Here is a 20,656-nt window from a genome sequence, read left to right as displayed (position 1 = left end):
CCAATCTCCTGTATTCAGAATGCAGCAGGTATCCGCTAAGCATGGAACCCCGAAGCAAGTGGAGATCTCTGGAGTAGTGTCTACTATAGTGATTTCCAGCTTTCAGGGGCATTAACCAGGTATGGTATATACATAGTTACATTGGTACAAGCTGGACCAATGTAACTATATATAAAATATCTATACATGCAGTTCTTATTTAAAAAGACTCACCTTATTCCCTAATCCCATAAACTTTTTCCTTTCTGTCCGATCAGTCCCCTAATACTGCTTCTCTTTGCTGGTTGCAGCTCTCTGACCTCACCACATACAATGCAGGACTGGCAGTCCTGCATTGTACATGACGAAAGTGAGGGCCCACCCACATTCCAGAACCATTGGACAGCAGAGGAGAAGCAAGGATTAAAGTATTTGTAGTAATTCCTTTTCCCCTAACTAAGCTTAATTTATTCAAAACTATAAAAAAAAGTATGGCTATGCATACTGTATACTTTGAAAACATTAGCCCCCTTTCAGGGTGAAAATGCTAATTTGGCTAAATAATCATTGCCATCCTGGCCTGGTGACCCTGTGTTTATACTCCGTCAGTAAGGGCAGCCAACAGTTGTATAAAAATTACTGCTTTAAATCCAACAAAGCAAGCTAGTTACCATTTGGTTGGGTGTGGACTACATGTATTTCTTATCTATAACACCAGACACACACATATTATATTTTCCAGTATTATTTTCTTGTAGATGAAAACCCTAGGAAACAGTTCTCAAATGTGTATTATCGAAGTATTATTTTATTTTTTTGCATTTCTAGGGAGCAGAGAGAAAAATCCGGGATGAAGAAAGAAAACAGAACAGGAAAAAAGGAAAACCTCAAACAACATCAGCACAAACACCATGCACAAATAATTGTAAGTCTTTTTTATGCCTTTTCTGACATCAGATCCTCTTGGCATATAAAGCTGGCCGTACGTGGATTGACTGAATTTTGATCAATGTATGGGAACCCTGGTTGTATAGAATTTGATCTATTGATTGGCTTCTGTACAACCACCCTCTCTTTTTTTTACCAAACGATCAGTGCTGCCAGCTATAGCCAGCCACACTGATCATTGTGTTATGACAAAAGAGAAGGTTCCCTGCCATGAGAACACAATAGTACAGCGGGAGTGATTCCCGCATCCATCTCGAATGTGTGGATGGGGGAATTGGCAGAATACTGTCTCTGCATTGATCTCTATTTTTACAGCAAGACTGCAGATGAAAGAGTAGGCTTTGTGCTGACCAAGATTTCAAAGCAAAAGGTGATACAAAAAGTTTAATTTTTTTGTCCTAAAATAAAAAAAAAATGTTCTGTCCCTTGGGCTGATAAAATAAATGCAAAAAACTATATTTAAGCTTCATGGCCATCTTAACACCTGTACTGTAACACACAATTGTTGGTGTGGCACTATGACGTGCCAAGGTACCTTGCAAACACACCATCTCACATGTTTATAATCTCATTTATGGGAAGACTTTCTCTGCTCAAAAAAAAAAAATCACAATGGAGAACCTCTAAGCAGGGGTGGACTGACAACTCATGGGGCCCCTGGGCAATAGGGGATCATGGGACCCCTGTGTCCTTGCCCACACTCAAAAAAGCCTATGAAAAAGGTACCAGGGGCATTTCATGGGGCCTCCTACTGACCCCGGGCCCTCAGGCAGTGCCTGAGTGCTCGAATGGTCAGTCTGCCCCTGCCTCTAAGAGAACATCTAAGATGTTTCCTTTAGTTTTATCTTTGGATACAGGAATATTAGAAAACTTTAACCAAATAAGTGAGTTTGTTTTAACAAAACTTATGTTTGCTTATATTATTCTAGCACCTGATACAAAAATGACAGCCATACCTCTACAGAAAAAGAATGACATCACCTTCTTCAAAACCATGTCTGACCTGGACTCCCAGCCCGTCCTCTTCATCCCGGATGTTCACTTTGGGAATTTACAAAGAACTGGACAGGTATTCCAACTGTTTCACTTTATTCAATAAACAATATGCAGCCTGCACAGTAACAAGATTACATACTGCCAGTTATCACCTACAGGGTAGCATTTTATTCAAAGTAATAATCCAATTTTTGGCAGTTCCATGACACACTCTAAGACATACCAAATAGAGGTGAGCCAAACTATGACTGGATAGACAGACTCTGGCCAGAATAGTCTCATGGTTAAAACTACAAATAATACACTGTGTAATCATTTTATATGGAATTAAAAACATTTTATAGGCAGCTCACAAGACACAACATTGGAACTGCATGGGTTTGAATGAGATTTCCATGATATGCCATTTCCAGCCTTGGTTAGCTTTTATGGATCATTCAGTAAAGCACTGCAGGAAGACTGATTATTATTATTATACAGGATTTATATAGCGCCAACAGTTTGCTCAGACAAAATAAATGGAAACAATACAGCAACAATACAGTTCAATAGAAGAGAGTTTGAAGGGCTCTGCACCTTGGAGCTTACAATCTAAGAGGAAGGGGCTGGTGGTACAAAAGGTAATAACTGTGGCAGATGGACTGGTAGAAGGATTAGAAGATTCAGTTATTATCTGAAGGCAGGATAGGCTTCCCAGAAGAAATAGGTTTTCAGAGACAGCCTAAATGTGGGCAGAGTAGGCGATAGTCTGATAGATTGAGGTAGAGAGTCCCAGAGGATGGAGGAGGTTCTGGAGAAGTCCTGGAGATGAGCATGGGAGGACTGATGGTGTGTGATATAATAATCCATATCAACAAGAAGTCAAAGCTTCAGAAATGTGATTGGGTATAATGAGTTACTGTTGTTGCATGTGGTCTTTGCCTTTTGTACTGCCTTACTGAACAAGACAGTCAAAATAGCAATTGGATGGTAATCCACACTAAGTATGAAAAATATCACATAAATTATCGCTGATTTTTTAAAGCATTTAATATATTTTTTTAAATATATCTGTAAACCTATCCATGTATAGCTTAATGCTTTAGAGAGACACTGTTGCTTTGCCCATTCATGGCAAAGTGAGAGTATGTTCACACAGCCAGGTATGAATTACCCATACATGCTACTTCCCACTATGGTTTCATCCATCCACACAAGTCACACAAGTGGCTTCAACACAAGTCAACATCAGATGGGGAAGCAGCAAGGGAGCCTGGCTGGGTCAGCTATTATAAATATGTATTTACTGTGTATATATGTAGTGCTCATCCCAGAAAGGACATGCTGAGTAGTCCCCAAGTTCTTTTCCCAAGTTGTTGTAGTAACAGCCAGGCACACAACAACACAGTCACTCTCATGGCTCAATGATCAATCTGGGGGTATATTTTGATCCTTTATTATATGTTGAATTATGTTAGGAAGCATGGAGCTGTGGGATACCCTAGAAACACAGTGCAATGGTCAGAGGACACTCTTCTCCCCTACTGTAACTTCTTAGCAAAGTCCTTCTAAAAGCCTCTAAAGGGGTGAATGACACTAAGAACCCTACGATGAAAGTCCCAATCCAAGCAGCACTGGCACTGATGCCCAATAAAGAGAATAGTTCCAGCAGGAAGTCACTAGGATCCCACAATCAGTACACTCAGGTCTGTACTCACAATGTCCCTGGATATTTGGATACCTCCTTTCAGTATCAGACAGACATTTCTCCTGTGAACTCCCAGACCAGATCCCCAGTGACATCCCCTAGTCAGTTCCAGTTATTTTCAGAAAATAGGCCCCCCCCAAGCTGTGACTGAGCTGGAACCTAGATTAACTATTGTGAAACTTTAGCTGTACTGTCACCTTCAGGCTGAGAACTTCTCCTCTTGGACAAGAACCCCACTGCTCCAGACCTTAGACTCTTTATGCAGACCCCAGCCACCTGCTGGACATCCTCCCCCAGGGATTTGACAACATCACATAAATATATACGCTGGAGGTCTGTCTCTTACAGGCCACTACATTCTAAAATCAACTGGAAGGCACGGGGAAGCAGTTGAGCCTGCAGCCAGTGACACCCAGGACAGCCAAAAATAATAACACACTGCTCCACAGACGACAGAGGAGCAAAGAAAAAAAAACATATTTTACCTAAACCTTTCTAGCAACCTTTCTAGGATATAAATATATATATATACATTTTTTTGTGGTAGGCCTTTAACTTCTGTCAGGTCTTTCTTGATGTCTGGGGCCGTTACAAAACTGCAAAAATAAGTTTTAACTGGAGCTGGGCTTTAAGAGCAAGGTCATGTGGTCAATGCCATCTTTTTGTGATCCAGCATTACATGTTATGTTGGTGGGTCTCCATTTTGGAAAATCTGCTGCAACACTTTATCTCTACAACCAATAAGAACCCTGCTGACCAAGTGCCCAGTCATACCGGGTGCGACTTGACATGCGATTTGCCATGCCATTTGAGTTTTAAATCGCATGACAAGTCGCACCCTATTGTCCACAATTGAAGTGGTTATATGGTGCAATTCCAGCTTGGTTGGGGCCGCGCCGATATCTAAAGTAGTGCATTTACTACTTCAGATGCGACTTCCATAGACATATGTGTCTTGCAAGCTGTAGATGTCTTGCAAGTCCCACCTGAAGTTGTAATGACATCCAATTTTTAAATCAATTTCAAAGTCAGATCAGTGTGACCGGGGACCAAGTCACATGGGTGGCATAATACTCTTTAGAAATAGAGTACCTGACTGGAACTGTCAATTATGTACAGTGCAGAACACTGCAGCCTTTGGAAGTAAGCAGTGATCACAGGTAGGTCTGAAGGTATTTTTTGCTAAGCTGTAAACCTTGAGCCCATAAACCCATAATCAGACTGGATTACTGCTAAAATAAACAGGTTGGGGTCATTTTTAAAATTTTCAATCAAGGATATCTGGCCTGAATTCTTTATTAAAGTAACACTTACAAGTAAAAAGAAATGTAAATGCACTTAATGCACACATATATATGTTCTTTTTTGGGGAGGGCATTACAAGATAAAGTTTAACATTAAAAGTTAGCTATCCACTGGATATCCATCTGTATTACAAAGCTATGGCATTAGTGGGGATCCTAAACTGGAATCACCATGAGAGCGATATGGGTTAAAATAGAGAATTAAATGGCTGTATGCCACCTTTCTCATGCTTTATGGGTGCCGGCTGAGTATAGGGCTTTCTCAGATGGGATCTTCCCATTAACAACAGCAACACTGAAGGTTTGGGACATAGTAAATAGAACAGTAACACTTGCACCTGCAGTTCCACTGCTTGCCCCATTGGGAAGTTTTCTCTGGTTTTCTTCGGGAGAGGATTTATCCTTCTTTGGTACCTGGGGGAACAGATACATATGCTGTGGAGCACTTGCTCCAGATGGCAATTTACTTACCCTCACAGAACTACAGCAGCAGTGTGGCCCTTTTTGAATGGATTGTTGGAGACATTTACAGCACTCACGCTTTTTTAAAACTCTCAAAAACCCTCCACGCCCAACAAACTTAACTTCTTAACATCATGGGGAAAAAATGTGTGTAAGCCAAACCACAGATCCACATCTTCTAGCAAAATTATATCAATTTCTTTTATTGTTTTATATACCCAAGGATTTACCATTCTGAAGTGCGTGGGAGAGAGAATTAGAACAAGGTGTCTCACTGAGTAACAGATTGAAAATCTTTACTCTCACTCATTCTACAGTATCAGTATAAAGACACAAAAACTAGGATACAAATTCATTTCCAGATGGTACACAACTCCAGTTTAAATTAGCACACATGACTCAGGGGGTCTCACCAAATTTCTGGGGAGACTGTACACAACTGGGAACCCTGTATGCATCTATGGGGACATTACCCAAAATCACAGAAATTTTGGGAAGACATCATAAAATAAACAAAATTTCGCCTATTCCTGTTAAAAAAGATCCCCTTCAAATCCTATTTCATAACACAGCAATGTCAGTTAAAACATATAAGAACAGTGTACAACCCTTTCTCCTAAATGCAGCCAAAAATCTTATACCACATCATTGGAGAAGTGAGAGAAGCACTACGTTGCTTGAGTGGAAGTTAGAGGTAGATAGGATTATGGAGACCGAATTCTGGGTTCATAAGTATAAGGGGAGGTATCAAAAATGGTGTATGATCTGGGCTACATGGTATGTATTAATTACTCTCCACAGATATAATTTAGAATAGGATGTACGGGATTATTGAATGGTATTAATGTATGTTTTATTTCCCTACTGATTTACCTTCATGGGATGAAATCTATATTTTTTTAAATCCCCATTTTTTCTAGAATATGCACTTACAGTATATGTATTACCTGAAATTCATAGTGGTATTTACCATATTTCCGCACCCCTCCCCTCTCCACCCTTTGCATTGCCCTCCCCCCCCCCCTTCCTTTTTTCCCCTTCTTTCTTTTTCTGATTTTATCCTTTCTCTTATTCATATGTGTGTAATAATGCATGTTTGTATTTTTCTAAATATATACTGGAAAATTAATTAAAAAAATATACAAAAAAAGGAAGTTAGCTATCATTTTATTCTAACATCAAGGGTTTTAAGATTTATTAGATAACATTAAACATCTAAATAGAATCAATAAAAGTAATTCTAGGAAAGCACAGCTGTATCTTTGCAATAATGTGTACTACTGTAATTTATAAGAGGTGATAAGATTATGACTGCATAATGAAAGCAATATCATTGTCAGTTTCTAGAATGATCTCTTTCCTTGTAATGACCCTCCACCTAACAGCTCCTCTGTTTTATTCTTTCCATTTCAGCAAAAAAAAAAAAGAAGCCTTTTCTGTTACAAACTAATCAGGTTACTGTTGTTGTAATGAGGATCAGGGTGGCGTTTTATCAATGTTTATTACATTCTGGTTTATATCTAAATCAGGATAATAGTCTGATCCATCATGCCTTAGCCAGCTACAGTAATGGAAATATATGCCCTGGTTTATAACTGTTTTATAATGATGTACACTTGTTTCTGAAACAGGTTTTCTACAATACAGATGATGAAATAGAAGGGTAAGAAATAATATTTAAATCTATGTACATACTGTATATATCATGTATTAAAGGGTCAGTCCACAGTAAAGTGATATTTTGGTCATGGATGGATGCTATTTGAACCAGTCTTCAGTTTGTTGTGTTTCTCAGTGGATCCATTGGTCAGATCCCTGCAATGTTCTCATGGCCACTGGTCAACACCTTGTACTGCAGCAAATCAATTCTCAATCACCCTGAAATTGCCATTCCACAAAATAACAGACAATGACAGCAGGGAAATAAAAAATTGCATTTAAAAAAAATGTCCCTTGAAAAAACTGGTGGTCAGAAGTGATTTAGACTCTACTACTACCACTGATAGACCTAAAACAAACTGGGTGATAGAAAGGTCCCACATCATTGCTTGTTCCAGCTCAGTAAATGAGTGAATCCAAAGAGCTGGAAGATAATTGTTACAGCCAGGCGTTAGCATCTTCAGAGGACTGATAGTAATGGAAACCAAACTATTTTTCTAATCATAGGTTCTCTTTAAAGAAATCCACACCACACATTTTATTTTTATTTTAAAATAGTATAATGCTTTATTTATGCACACTATTGTCCTCCTCTGGGCAATGATTTTATTAATTTATTGTAGAGTTCGAGGCAGGGAGAAAATCTGACACTTCCAGGTGTGTCTGACTCTTCTCATTCTGGCTTCCCTCTGCTCCTGCTGCCATGGCCACTACGTTACGTGTAATAGACAGATCTGCTCTCCAGCACACAGCATCAGGGTATGTAATTGACAGCCAAGCCTGTGTTCAAAGACCTCAGCTCCTGATCACAGCCTTAACATATTGTATGTAAACAGAGAACTCTGTGTACAGGGGAGCAGCTCCAAATCACAACCTTAATACGCTTTGTTTACATATACCAAAGCTATGTTCAGGAGGTGCTCTCTGAACACAGACTCAGCTGTAATTTTACATGTCCTGCGGCTGTGTGCAGGAGATCAGCTACCGATCACAACCTCCGTGCTGTTTATATATGTTGAGGCTAAGATAGAGAGCAGTTCTCCTGCACATAGCCCCAGCACTGTGAATCACATATGATCAAGCTGTAGGGGGAGGAGCAACAGAGGGAAGCCAGAAAGAAAAAAATCTGACACACCCAGAAGTGTCAGATTCTTCTAATTTTTCCCTGACTGTAACACTGCAATAAGTTGATATTCTTGCCTAGATGGGGCATTAGTGTGTTCAAATAATGCACTATTATAAGTACAAATATAATGTTTTGTGTGGTCAAGGAGGCCTCTAAGTACTGGATGAAGCTGGCCCACCAGGCATGGTGTTAAAGGTTTGCTCATCGCCAGTAAGCCCTGCGCTCCCATAACATTGGCCATACGTGTAGCTGGTAAACAGTGCTAAGATACAGGTTCTATATTTCTGTCCTGTTGTCCTTCTAAAAGGTGTCCAGATAGCTGTAAGGTAACATGAAAACCCCATTATGTGCCCTACCCTGATGGAAGCTGCCTCTGGCACATATCTCACCTTGCATATCTTCAATATATAGTGACTATACAGTATATGTTACTAGCATCTATCCAAGTTTTAAGCTGGTCATACATGGATTGTAACTCAGCTGGCTTCGTTTTTATGTATGGGCAGGCTGTTGGACTCGATCAGCGATGCTGGCTTTAGCCTGCAATGCTGATTAGTATATTCTGATGGTGGGAAAGCGGGGTGGTTTCCCACATCCATATTGAATCTGTGGATGGGGGAATTGAGTCATTTTTGGGCTGCTGTAGCTTTGAGTTGGCTGATGTATTACAGAGTAATAAATAATACATTAAGTGTATGGCATAGACACAATACCACATCATATCTCTTATCCTCTAACGTGCTGGGAAATTGACAGAATGTGATTGGTCAAAATGGGTAACACAAATCTTTTTGTTTCTTCTGCATTTATATAGTCTCGGTTTCTGCCCATTCTATTACAGAAAGCCAGTTAAAAATTGATTGACTGTTATCAGCATAACCATCAGGCCAAGGGACAGACTGATGATTGCCGTTTGATAATGATTTCCATTTTTGTGCAAATTAGTTCTCAGTCTGAATGTTTTATTTTTGTCAGTCTTAGCTGCTTTGTTTCATAATTTGTTCAGATTTTTGCTTCTGGCCATCTAGATCTGAGGATGTGCTGCACTTGTCCAAGTCACAACCCCTGGAAGATGCAACTTAACTTCCTAAATTGTTACGTTGTTATCCTTCCCTTTAAACAGGCAAACTGCAAAGAAAATCATAATATAGAAAATCGATATTAATTTTTAGTGTGTTCATATTAAGCCATCTAAACAAGAAATATCTGCCGACATATGGTGTGCCAGAGATGATCTAATATGTAAATCTTGACCAAGTATCCAGGTCTATCCCATTCTGCATCCTTCAGTCTATTATTGGTCCATATATTTTATGAATGACCTGGCTGATCAATAAGGCATGGGAAGGACATACAGGACCTGAGAGCTCAAGCACAGGAATTGGTGCAGATTTGCATTTTAGAGTGCCCTAGCATTTGTGGCTCCTGGAGTGCTCTACAAGATGTATGACTGTTCATGCAGACCCCTCTCGTTGACTGATTTTTATGCCTGCTAACAAAATCTTCTTATTGTCCTATTTGTGTGTTGAAGAGGAATCAATAGAGAGGCAGAGAAGGCAGCCTACTAGGCACAGAGATAACCACTGCTAGGAGCACAGCAGCCCAAGAGCTAGCACTTACACATTACATCAACTATAATATCTACTAAATCTTCTGTTTTTTCTCATACAGGAGCAGTGTGCTGGTGAAGAGAATGCTCCGTCCTGTTGAGGAAGAATTTGGTCCACCTGCACCAAAGCAAATGAAAGAAGCAAACAAAAAAGGTAAAATTCAATGTAATTACTATATTCCAACTGCAGAAAATGTTATAATAAAGTTTTGAGGTACAAATATTCATAGATGTACTCTACAATAACTGGGCACAGAGGAATATAATGCAAACAGCCCTATCTGAACAAAGAAAAACCTTCTGGGTAAAGCCATTATTTTATTGAAGGCCTGTAAGTTAACGCCCAACTTAATTAACAGCTGGGCTTGTTCACATGGGTAGCTGGAGAGCAGTAAAAGCTGTGTGGTTGAGCTTCAGTTTTACTCCCCACTACCTTCCTGACTGCTCACTTTAAAAAGGAAATGCAGCAATGGATGCATACTGTTTCTCATAATGGGTTTCCTGATAGAAACAATTGTGTGTCAAAACAGCCACTTAGTCTCCATTGGAAACCCATGTGATAGGATGACAACACGGTTGTCATAGGGAGACAGGGACAGAGTGCTGTCACCATATAACAGGAATTGCCTTAACAAGGGCCTTGTTGGCAGGATCACCAGACGAGGTATTAGTATGATGAAATCTGTTGATTTAAAAACACAACCTAAATTGATTTAACGTGTTTAACTGTTTATGACAGACTATATAGGAGGATGGCAGGTGGGCTCTAATACCCAGCTGCATATATACGCACCACTATGTGATTCTGTAGCTTGCTCCATAGACAGGCCCATAACTGTGACTGAGCTGTCACCAACAGCTCACATTCACCTACCAAGAATAAAGAGCTGGTAGGGCGGGCTCCCTATGACATCATTACTGTGCAGTCAGTCAGTACCATATGATTGAAAACCCTTCCTACTGGACTTGGGCATCATGGCCCACTTGAATGACAAGGGGTTAGGCTTATGTGAGACCTTAGTGATTTGGTTCACATATACTAAAAAGAAGAATTCCGGGCAAAGTTATTATTTTCCCATGCAGTGGGGCTGTGCCTGCCCTCCATGGGTTAAATGCTAGTTTTTGTCTAGGGGTTTAGAAAGCAAAGATCTGCTGATCTTCCGAGTTTAGGACTTTTCCCCGCCGCTCCTGCCCCCCTCCCCGCACATTAGTGGTCTTGTGAATGGGCTATTCCTGACATCATCACACCCATAGACCAGCTCCGGATGTGAAGACAGCAGGAACAGTCCACCACTGGACATGGGGGATCGGAGTTTTGCTCCGCAGGATCAGAGGAATGGGTAAATACAGCTTTTCCTCGAGTCCCTGGACATAACCCACTGCATGGAGAATTAAAAGTTTTGACTGGAGTCCTGCTTTAAATGCAAATTGTAGAATTTATTACAACATTCATTGTGATGTGCATATGTGTGTAAACAAATAATACATTTTATATATATATATATATATATATATATATATATATATACTCTGCTCAAAAAAATTAACTCTTTGAAAACACATCAGATCTCAATGGGGAAAGATATCATGCTGGATATCTATACTGATATTGTCTGGGTAATGTGTTAGGAATGTAAAGATGCCCCATCATTTGATGGAAATTAAAATTATTAACCTACAGAGAACTGAATTCAAGGACACCTCTGTGACAGGCGCAGCGTCAGAACCCCAGCCCTTCTCACAAACTTGTGACCGAAGGGCTAGCCAATCTAAAACCGCGCTATCACGTAAGTAACAATGCCATGCTCAGCTGCGACCTGCACAAAGATTTTCCAGCTCACTGGACCACAATCTGTGTCCCACAGCCTGAAAGCGATTGTTACTGGGTCAGGTTAATTACGCAATTAACCCTTCGCACTGCCACCACCGCCTTTTTGTACGGAGAAGGAGGAAACTCGGCAATCTTAGCAGTAACACTATGATGTTTGAATAAGCGTCTGTATACACACTGTCACCGCAGGCAGATGTATGCAGAAGTTTAAAACACACAGTAGCGCTCTTCAGAGACAGGGATTCTTAGTTTGCACTAAAGAGCTTAAGAAACAATTCAACACTTTTCAGAAAATAGGATTTATTACTAAAAAGGTCAAAATGGTGCAATAAAAATATTTACAGAAAAAGATGTAGCCAATATATATATATATATATATATATATATATATATATATAAATACAGAGAGCAGTAACACAACAGAGGGATAACAGAAAGAAGTCCTGGTTTAAGCAGCGTTCAAGTGTCTGAACAAAAGGGTGCCTTTTATCCCAAAGTTGGTTCCTAATGTTAAAAGGGAGATCTCTTCATCTTCCTTCCCCAGCATAACAGCCTTTTTCTAGGAACCCAGCAGGGTGTCTCCTTAAAGCAGAGAACCAATCGCCTCATTTGGGGAGGGGTGTTTAGGCGGGGAACTCTGGCTATGACCAAATCCCTCTCAGTTTATATCATGGTCAATAACCTTCCATAGGTACATGTAGCATCCTATCCTCTGGTAGGATAATATGCAGAATGATATTCTGAACGTCCAGATACCAGATATGACATATCTGCTTGGAACGGTTAAGGAGATATCGCTTTCTGCTCTCGGGTAGACGTAATCTAGGGGTGTAAGATATCAGATGACTCGCAGTAAGCTGACCAATCTGAATATATGTTTTGTAGTATTGTATGTATTTCCTACGAGAAGTTATGAAAGTGTATGAAAAAGTGGTTTCCCAAATAAGATATATGTTTTACTGCTTTTTCGGAATGCTTTTCAAGTCCAGTACCTGACGGGTTAGCTTTACGATCAGCTCAAAGCAAGAGTCTGGCAGACTTCATGGAACCAGCTAATTGGGTTTATAACCATGAAGCGTATCCAGCTGTCCCCAGTGCACTCCTGAACTCAGCACACACACAGACCACTGACCACTCAACAGAAAGGGAGGGGGGATGATTTTGGAGTGAGAATGACACAAGATGGAAGGTCTTTAGCAAAATGGATGTTCACGTCCATATTTGTATGTACAATTGCTACAACCCCGAAATTCAAAGTGAAAAAATTATGCAGGCTAGTCCATTTTGCTGAAATTTCATTGCAGCAACTCAAAATCGTACTCAGTTTTTATGACCTCCATGTACTTGTATGCATGCCTGACAATTTCAGGGAATGCTCCTAATGAGACTATGGATGGTGTCCTGCGGTATATCCTCCCAGATCCAGATCAGGGCATCACTGAGCTCCTGGACAGTATGAGGTGCAACCTGGTGGCATCGGATGGACCAAAACATGATATCCCAGAGGTGTTCTAATGGATTTAGGTCAGGCGAGTGTGGGCACCATTCAGTGGTGTTAATTCCTTCATCCTCCAGGAACTGCCTGCATACCCTCGCCACATGATCCCGGACATTGTCGTGCACCAGGAGGAACCCAGAACCCACTGCACTAGCGTAGGGTCTAACAATGGGTCCAAGGATTTCATCCCGATACCTAATGGCAGTCAGGGTGCCATTTTCTAGCCTGTAGAGGTCTGTGCGTCCCTCCATGGATATGCCTCCCCAGACCATCACTGACCCACCACCAAAACTGTCATGCTGAACAATGTTACAGGCAGCATAACATTCTATATGGGTTCTCCAGACCCTTTCACGTTTGTCACATGTGTTCAGGGTGAACCTGCTCTCATCTGTGAAAAGCACAGGGCACCAGTGGTGGACCTGTTAATTCTGGTGTTCAATGGCAAATGCCAATCGAGCTCTATGATGCTGGGCAGTGAACAGAGGGCCCACTAGAGGATGTCGGGCCCCAGGCAACCCTCATGAAGTCTGTTTCTGATTGTTTGGTCAGAGACATTCGAATCAGTGGCCTGCTGGAGGTCATTTTGTAGGGCTCTGGCAGTGCTCATCCTGTTCCTCCTTGCACAAAGGAGCAGATACCGGTCCTGCTCATGGGTTAAGGATCTTCTACGGTCCTGTCCAGCTCTCTTAGAGTAACTGCCTGTCTCCTGGAATCTCCTCCATGCTGTTGAGACTGTGCTGGGAGACACAGAAAACCTTCTGGCAATGGTACGTATTGATGTGCCATCCTGGAGGAATTGGACTGCCTGTGCAACCTCTGTAGGGTCCAGGTATCGCCTCATGCTACCAGTAGTGACAATGACCCTAGCCAAATGCATAACTAGTGAAAAACAGTCAGAAAAGATGAGTAGGGAAAAAAATGTCACTGGCCTCCATCTGTAAAACCATTCCTGTTTTGGGGATTGGGTCATTGTTGCCCATCTAGTGCACCTGTTGTCAATTTCATTACCACCAAAGCAGCTGAAACTGATTAACAACCCCCTCTGCTAGCTAACTGACCAGATCAATATTCCAGGAGTTTAATTGACTTAATGCTATACTCTGATTAAAATGTGTTCCTTTAATTGTTTCGAGTAGTGTATATACATCTTTTTTTTGTAAAAGAAATTGGAAAAAGTAATGGCACCCGCTGAGTCAAAACCTGATTCTATTAGGAGAGTATTAACAAGCTATACATAGCATTAAAAAAAATTCTATCATTATTCTTGAAATAAACACGTGGAAAAGAAAAATATACTTAAAGTCGCTTGCTCTGTATTTTCATTACAGTTCTTCTTTATGTAAGGAAAGAAACAGATGAAGTATTTGACGCGCTCATGTTAAAGTATCCTACAGTGAAGGGGCTATTAGAAGCTGTAAGTATATGTAATAAATCCTGGAAGACATATGAGAAAGGCATATATATTTTCTTTTGTTGCTTAAACTTGCCGAGAACTCCATGACACTACGACCCCAAAAAATACATTATTGGAAAGAAATGTAAAAGTTGCTGACTTACATTTTTGGTGCAGGTTTCAGAGCTGTCGTACTTTTTCTTCCTTCAGTGTTCAGGAGACCATGACCTAGGACAGTAGTTAAAAAACTCATTGTTGCATGCTCCCGGATCATTACATTTCTCAGTAGTGAAAGAAGAAAGAAGGATGAGAATGACAGACCTTTATACCGTCTGAAAAAGTCTTCAATAGCAGCTCCAGTATTGCTGTTCAGCCAGAATTCCTTTAAGCCAAGATATCAAAATTAGGTGAGAAGTGCCGCACACACATAGGGCCTGATTTATCAAACTACAGTAATAGCTAAAATCCAACTCCACATTTTGTCTCTATTAACCAAATATCCAGTGGAGAAAGTGGGAGAAACTTATGATGGTCAGAGGTGTACAGACCCAGGATCTCAGCACCCCAAGAGATATAAGACACTGTCACGTGATTTAAATCTCCCTCATCCACCAGAAAACCTTAATTCTTTTTAAAACATATGTAGTGCTACCAACACAGGACCTGCTGGTAGTATTGGGTCCTCTACTTTTTCCCTTGGCCCTAGGCAAAACCTCACTCCTGCTGACACCATCAGAATACCCTTGTTGAGACCTCCCAGCGGTTACCCAAGAAGGGCACACACTGACTGTGGTAAAGTAAACAGGTTGTATTGGCAAGGTTAGAGTGGTAAGGTAATACAACATTTCAAAGAATCAAATTTAACACACAAGGAGAAGGCAGTTAACACCCATGCCTTTGAAGTGAGGCTAAATATGTACTTCAGTAGTAAGAGTGTAAGCAATAGCTCTTTGACTGAGAGATCACACTCCAAGTGACTTTAAAAGGCTAAAAAGAAGAAGACGGGCTAGTTCACTTAGGGGCTTTCAGTTGGGAGAGACTAGGCTTAGGCCTGAAAGGCTATCAAATCTCCTGAACACCAGTCCTGCTTCCAGACCGACCTTTGAGTCTGAATAGTCCTTGAATATAGCTTCTGTTGGCTTTGTTGGGTCCCTTTATGTTGGCGCGCAAAACAAAATGATGTTGCTTGAAGATGGGAAGTTAATGGGTAAGTTTCATAGAGAGGGGTTGAACTTAGTCAGTAGGCGTGCCCCTTTACGTTGGCTAAGCAAGGGTAAATGCTGTTGAAGCAAAGGGTCTTTTAAGTAGGAAAAGAAATTAACCCAGTTCAGCAGTCTGGGTTCAATGGCAGCAGCTTACAGCAATGGCAGAAATGTATTTAACTCTGATCAAAGGACAGTGTCTGGATGTGACTATGACCCAAATAGGCCTGCGTGGCAACAAGAACTAATTCTTATGAGTGTATAGTGTGGGTCAATGACCTACTCACCCCGTTCTGCAGCAGTCCAGGAAGAATGCAAGTTGTCATGCGATGAAGGGTCCCCTTAAATGGCGATGTAGTTGTGGCAGTCTGGATGCACGCACTCCTTACAGTGACTCCGACTCCGGATGCTGAAAAGTCTCCCCAGATCGGTCTCCTTGGCTCAGTGCTCAGCACAGTAGCCTGATCCTTGGCACTCTAGTAGCTCTGTTGAATGCAGCTGAGCCTCCTGGTCGGTACAGCACAGCTCAAAACAGTCACTCACATACAACTTCAAGTTGACACGACGTCTTTCCCCAACTGCCTTGACCCTTCCCCCAGCTTTTCCTTTTATAATGTCCCTCATCTTGGCTGGTACTGGTGGACTTTGCAGTTGTGACTTCAGCTTTAGGCTCCATACATGCATTTTTTTAAGCTCCTAGAAGCTGGCAATAGCATTTTATTTCTGTTCCTAGAAGCTAAATAGTGTTATCCTATGTGTCTATGGAAACTAATGTAGGCTATTGTAGAGTTTGTAGTGTAGTGTTTTTGTAGTGTAGAGTTTTTTTCCAGCAGAAAAAAAGTTAAAAGCTTCTAAATGCTCCTAAATGCTACTAAAACACTCCTAACAGCTGTTTCCTGGCTTTTTCTTTTTTACATGTACTGTAAAAATGCTCCTAAACTCTACTAAAACGCTACTAGAAAAATGCTATTCCCAGCGGTTTTCATACAGCATTTTTTGCAGCGTTTTTTGAGCTTACAAAACATGCTAGTGTGCATGAAGCGGTACTGTTGTGCTTGAAGCCTTACTGTATATAGAAAGTTCTGACTCCAGACTACATTTCCCAGAATGCTCTAATTACTTGTATTAAGGCTATGGCAAGGCAAAATTCTGAATGCTGCCATCTTGTGGGCAAATAGAGTTCTGCATCCTCAATAACAATACATACAATGCAATATAATGAATGTATTCAATAGAATTCCACCAATGTGTAGGACTCAGATGACACAATAGAATGCATTTCACATTTGTAATGTGTTACAGAGACCTTGTCACCAGACTGTTCATTTCAACAAAAATCTTTTCATAAGAATATATGCGCATTTAACATATTTTTTGCGTGGTATTTACCTGGTAAATTATCCCTTGTGCAGACATCCACAAAGCCTGAGACTGCTGCTGGGTACTGCTGTCATTTGACCTCCCATTTGATGGTGCCTGCAAAGTTCCAGGACCAATGCAAAGCCAGCATCACTCTGACCACCTGAAGGTTGCATTCTTCCCACTGACCATCAATGAGAGCCCTGGAGCAGTTGGTGAAAGGAGAGTGGTCCAAACTCATTGATGGTTACAGGAAGCTATTCATTTCAGTTATTTTTTGCAAGGGGTGTGCTACTCCTCTTTGTTCACTTTAACCATTGGCCCCATGTGAACTGGTTCTAGTAAGGGTTGTCTGAGACCTGAAAATTATTTTAAGGGTTCCTCAGTGGTAAAAAGATTGAGAAAGCCTGGTCTATCTGATCAGATATAAAGCACACGGGTGTATTAAAATACTCTTATTTACACTTGAGCTGGAAAAAAAATCCAACGTAAAACATCTTTATTTGGTGCGCAATTACGCACGTTTAAAGGTTTATAGCATTTACAAGTGTATGTGCATAACCTCATTTTTTTGCTATCATATTCTTCTATTCTGGGCACTAGAGTTAAGCTACGCATATACAATTGTGTTTATGTGCATATGTGCGCAAATTATGCAGTAAACTCTCTGATGGAAGGTTGGGGTTTTTTTTTAATGTCCCTGAACGCCGATCTAGAATACAGCTGCGTTCAAAGGCATACACAAAAACAAAAAGAAAAGTGCCTTTAAAAGTAGCAGTTTTTTCTCATGTGCTTGAGGTCTCAAAAGGTCAGCCCACCAAATGCTGATATTTCATTTTCCTTTCTTCATTTGTTGGGTTTAGAGTTATTCCTGTATCCCGCCAACAGAGGGCAGTAGAGCTCAGCAAACGCCTAATAATATTTAGTGCAGTGATGACAGCAGGGATACATAAAATGACTAATTATATTTCCATACCTGAGAAGACTTCAGATAACATTTTAAAGCTCTACAGGAGGGGTATTGAATTAAAATTCAAGGAGGTCCGGTCACTAAAATATTCTGGCCAAGGTCCGAATAGGGTGTGCCCATCAGCGTGCCCCCTTACATTAGGTGTCGCCATCAGAGTGCAACTTTACATCAGTTGTCCCTATCATAGTGCCACCTTACATCAGGTATTGCCGTCAGAGTGCCCCCTTACACTCAAAGTACCCCTGTACATCATATTCCCCATCAGAGTGCCCCTTTACATCATATTCCCCATCAGAGTACCCCTTTCCATCACCACATGTGCCCATCAGAGTGCCCACTTTCACAGTATGTGTCCATTTGTATCCACTTAACATAACATGTGCCCGTCAGAGTGCCCATTAACATGAAATGGGCCCATCAGAGTGCATCTGTAAGACTACACCGTACCTTGAGGGCAGACAAGAGCTGTACCAGGATCCTTGCTGAAGGATGCTTGTGTACAGGCAGGGAGTGGAAGCCGGAGAGACAGTGAGCTGCAAGGAGCGGGGCGCACATGTGATGTAATTTTGCCGTGACGACCGCCCTGCTCAGCAACAGATCTGTCATTATGGGCTGGCGGTCCAGAAGGGAGCGCTGCTGCGGCCGTTCACTTACCGTGGTCCGCCATTTAGTGACCGTTGCTCTAGAGGAATAACATCCATGTTGGCTGTCAATACACTCACACTGAATTATAGTTATAGCATGTAACATGTTCTCTTTTTTTTCTGTGTTTCAGATCTCAGACAAATATGGCATCCCTGTTGAAAAAATTGTGAAAATTTATAAGAAAAGCAAAAAAGGGTAAGGGGATAAAAAATGATGTACCATGTGAGATGAACATTGAAGAGGCGGTGATTCAATTGTAATTGATTTGTAAATCCCCCCTCCCTCTCCCCAAGACACTTAGGAAGGAGAGTGGATGTGGCCAAGATGAAGGAGGAGGGGGGGCATTTAATTGTGAAGAGAATAATCATGTACTGAGAAAAATATGGAGCCTGGCATCAGTCACCCCCTTCTAAAGTGCCATATGCCTGGTTGCAGGGGTGGACTGCCAACTCATGGGGCCCCCGGGCAATAGGGGATCATGGGGCCCCTGTGTCCTTGCCCAAACTAAAAAAAAAGCGTATGAAAAAGGTACCAGGGGCATCTCATGGGGCCCCCTACTGACCCCGGGCCCTCGGGCAGTGCCCGAGTTTCCAAATGGTCAGTCCGCCCCTGCCTGGTTGCCTTGCTGATGCTGATAGAAATCTATTGAGCTCCTAACTTCCTGTAGTGGGCTGACAACGCTGCCTCTGCTGCACAATAATCCCGAGCATTGTTGTCAGCCTTGCCCTGCTGGACTACAGAACACCTCCCTTGTATTTTATAAAGAGAAGGAGTGTGCGAAGGGAGGTATTCTGTAATCCAGTACAAAAAAATGGCCATTGCCCCAGTCTATAACTGGACTTCACAGCAAGGATCACATGGAAGGGTGACGCATGTCAAGCAACAAAAAAGAAAAATTACCAGCTCTAACTTGCCAGCCAGCCTGCAAACAAACCGAATTAGCCTGATGATTAAGAATCCTCCTGCGCTTCTATGGACAATCCCCCTCCTAGTAGATAAGCTGCTGACACTCAAACCAATACCTTAATCAGTGTAAAAATCTATATAAATTAGTGTAGCGCTTAAAAAATAAAAAATACCATAATTGTTAAACTATAACAAAATTAATAAATGTGACCAGTGCTGTAATCTTCACAGTGCTCTTATGCCACTAATAGCACTTAGACATTAACAAAACCATCAATATCAGAATATAATAATAAATGTGACAAGTGCTGTGGTCTTCTCAGTGCTCTAATACCACTGAGTAAGAAATAAGACCATAAATCATTAATAATTAGTGATAGTGTCACTTAAAACAATAAATAAATCAATAAATAACAGGTGACGGTGCCACTCCAACTTCATTCAATGTCCAATATTCCTATTGACATTCATCTGTTCGAAGTGTTCTTGATAACCATGCATAGTGTGTATAAATAGTGCCACACGTGAACCAACACACTCCTTATCCACTTTGGCTGCAATGCCTGCTCACCTCCTTCCTGCGACCCCAAGGGGCCCACAAGCCTTTAGGATCACCCTGGATCCTCAAGATTCCTGGTATTGGCACCTTCCTGATATTCCTCCTATCAGGTCTCCTCCACTCCTTCACTGCTATGCCTCCCAGGCTCCTCACCACCGATTGTCTGCAAGCTCTCTCTCACAAAGACAGTGAGTGAAAAAACAGATCCTCCATTGTGTAGTATTTCCAATCAATAGGGTTTATTCATAAATCGCAATAACAGGTGACTTACATTCGGTTGTACAGTCTCAGTGCGTTCCTCTCTGGGTAAACTGCAACCTCTGATAGTGACTTCCTGATAACCAGGAAAATGGCGTCCCACACCGGAAGTGCGACACTCCGGATACCGGAAGTAGCGTCTACGTATTGCCTACGCGTTACGTCACGTACCTCGTGACTTCTTCTGGGTATCGCTATGGAGACGCTGCCTTCTTTTATAGTGCGGTGGAACCAACTATCCCGCCCTTTAATCCCCATTCTA

General features: G+C 41.4%; 1 protein-coding gene across 1 annotated transcript in view; it reads left to right on the top strand.

The window, feature by feature from the left end:
• GRHL2 (grainyhead like transcription factor 2) overlaps positions 1-20,656 on the top strand; it is a 134,705-nt gene that overhangs the window by 100,099 nt on the left and 13,950 nt on the right. Inside the window, exons 10-15 of the mRNA XM_089684638.1 lie at positions 808-904; positions 1,857-1,996; positions 7,008-7,039; positions 9,833-9,924; positions 14,431-14,516; positions 18,802-18,866. Coding sequence (XP_089540764.1) covers positions 808-904; positions 1,857-1,996; positions 7,008-7,039; positions 9,833-9,924; positions 14,431-14,516; positions 18,802-18,866 — 512 coding nt within the window. The remainder of the gene's footprint in view (positions 1-807; positions 905-1,856; positions 1,997-7,007; positions 7,040-9,832; positions 9,925-14,430; positions 14,517-18,801; positions 18,867-20,656) is intronic.

This window comes from Staurois parvus, unplaced genomic scaffold, assembly GCF_062004578.1.
Source record: "Staurois parvus isolate SC_StPar_1 unplaced genomic scaffold, SC_StPar_1.0 ptg000351l, whole genome shotgun sequence".
Classification (NCBI taxonomy): Eukaryota; Metazoa; Chordata; class Amphibia; order Anura; family Ranidae; genus Staurois; species Staurois parvus.
The sequence above is the reverse complement of the archived record's forward strand: the minus strand, read 5'-3'. Positions and strand labels throughout refer to the sequence as shown.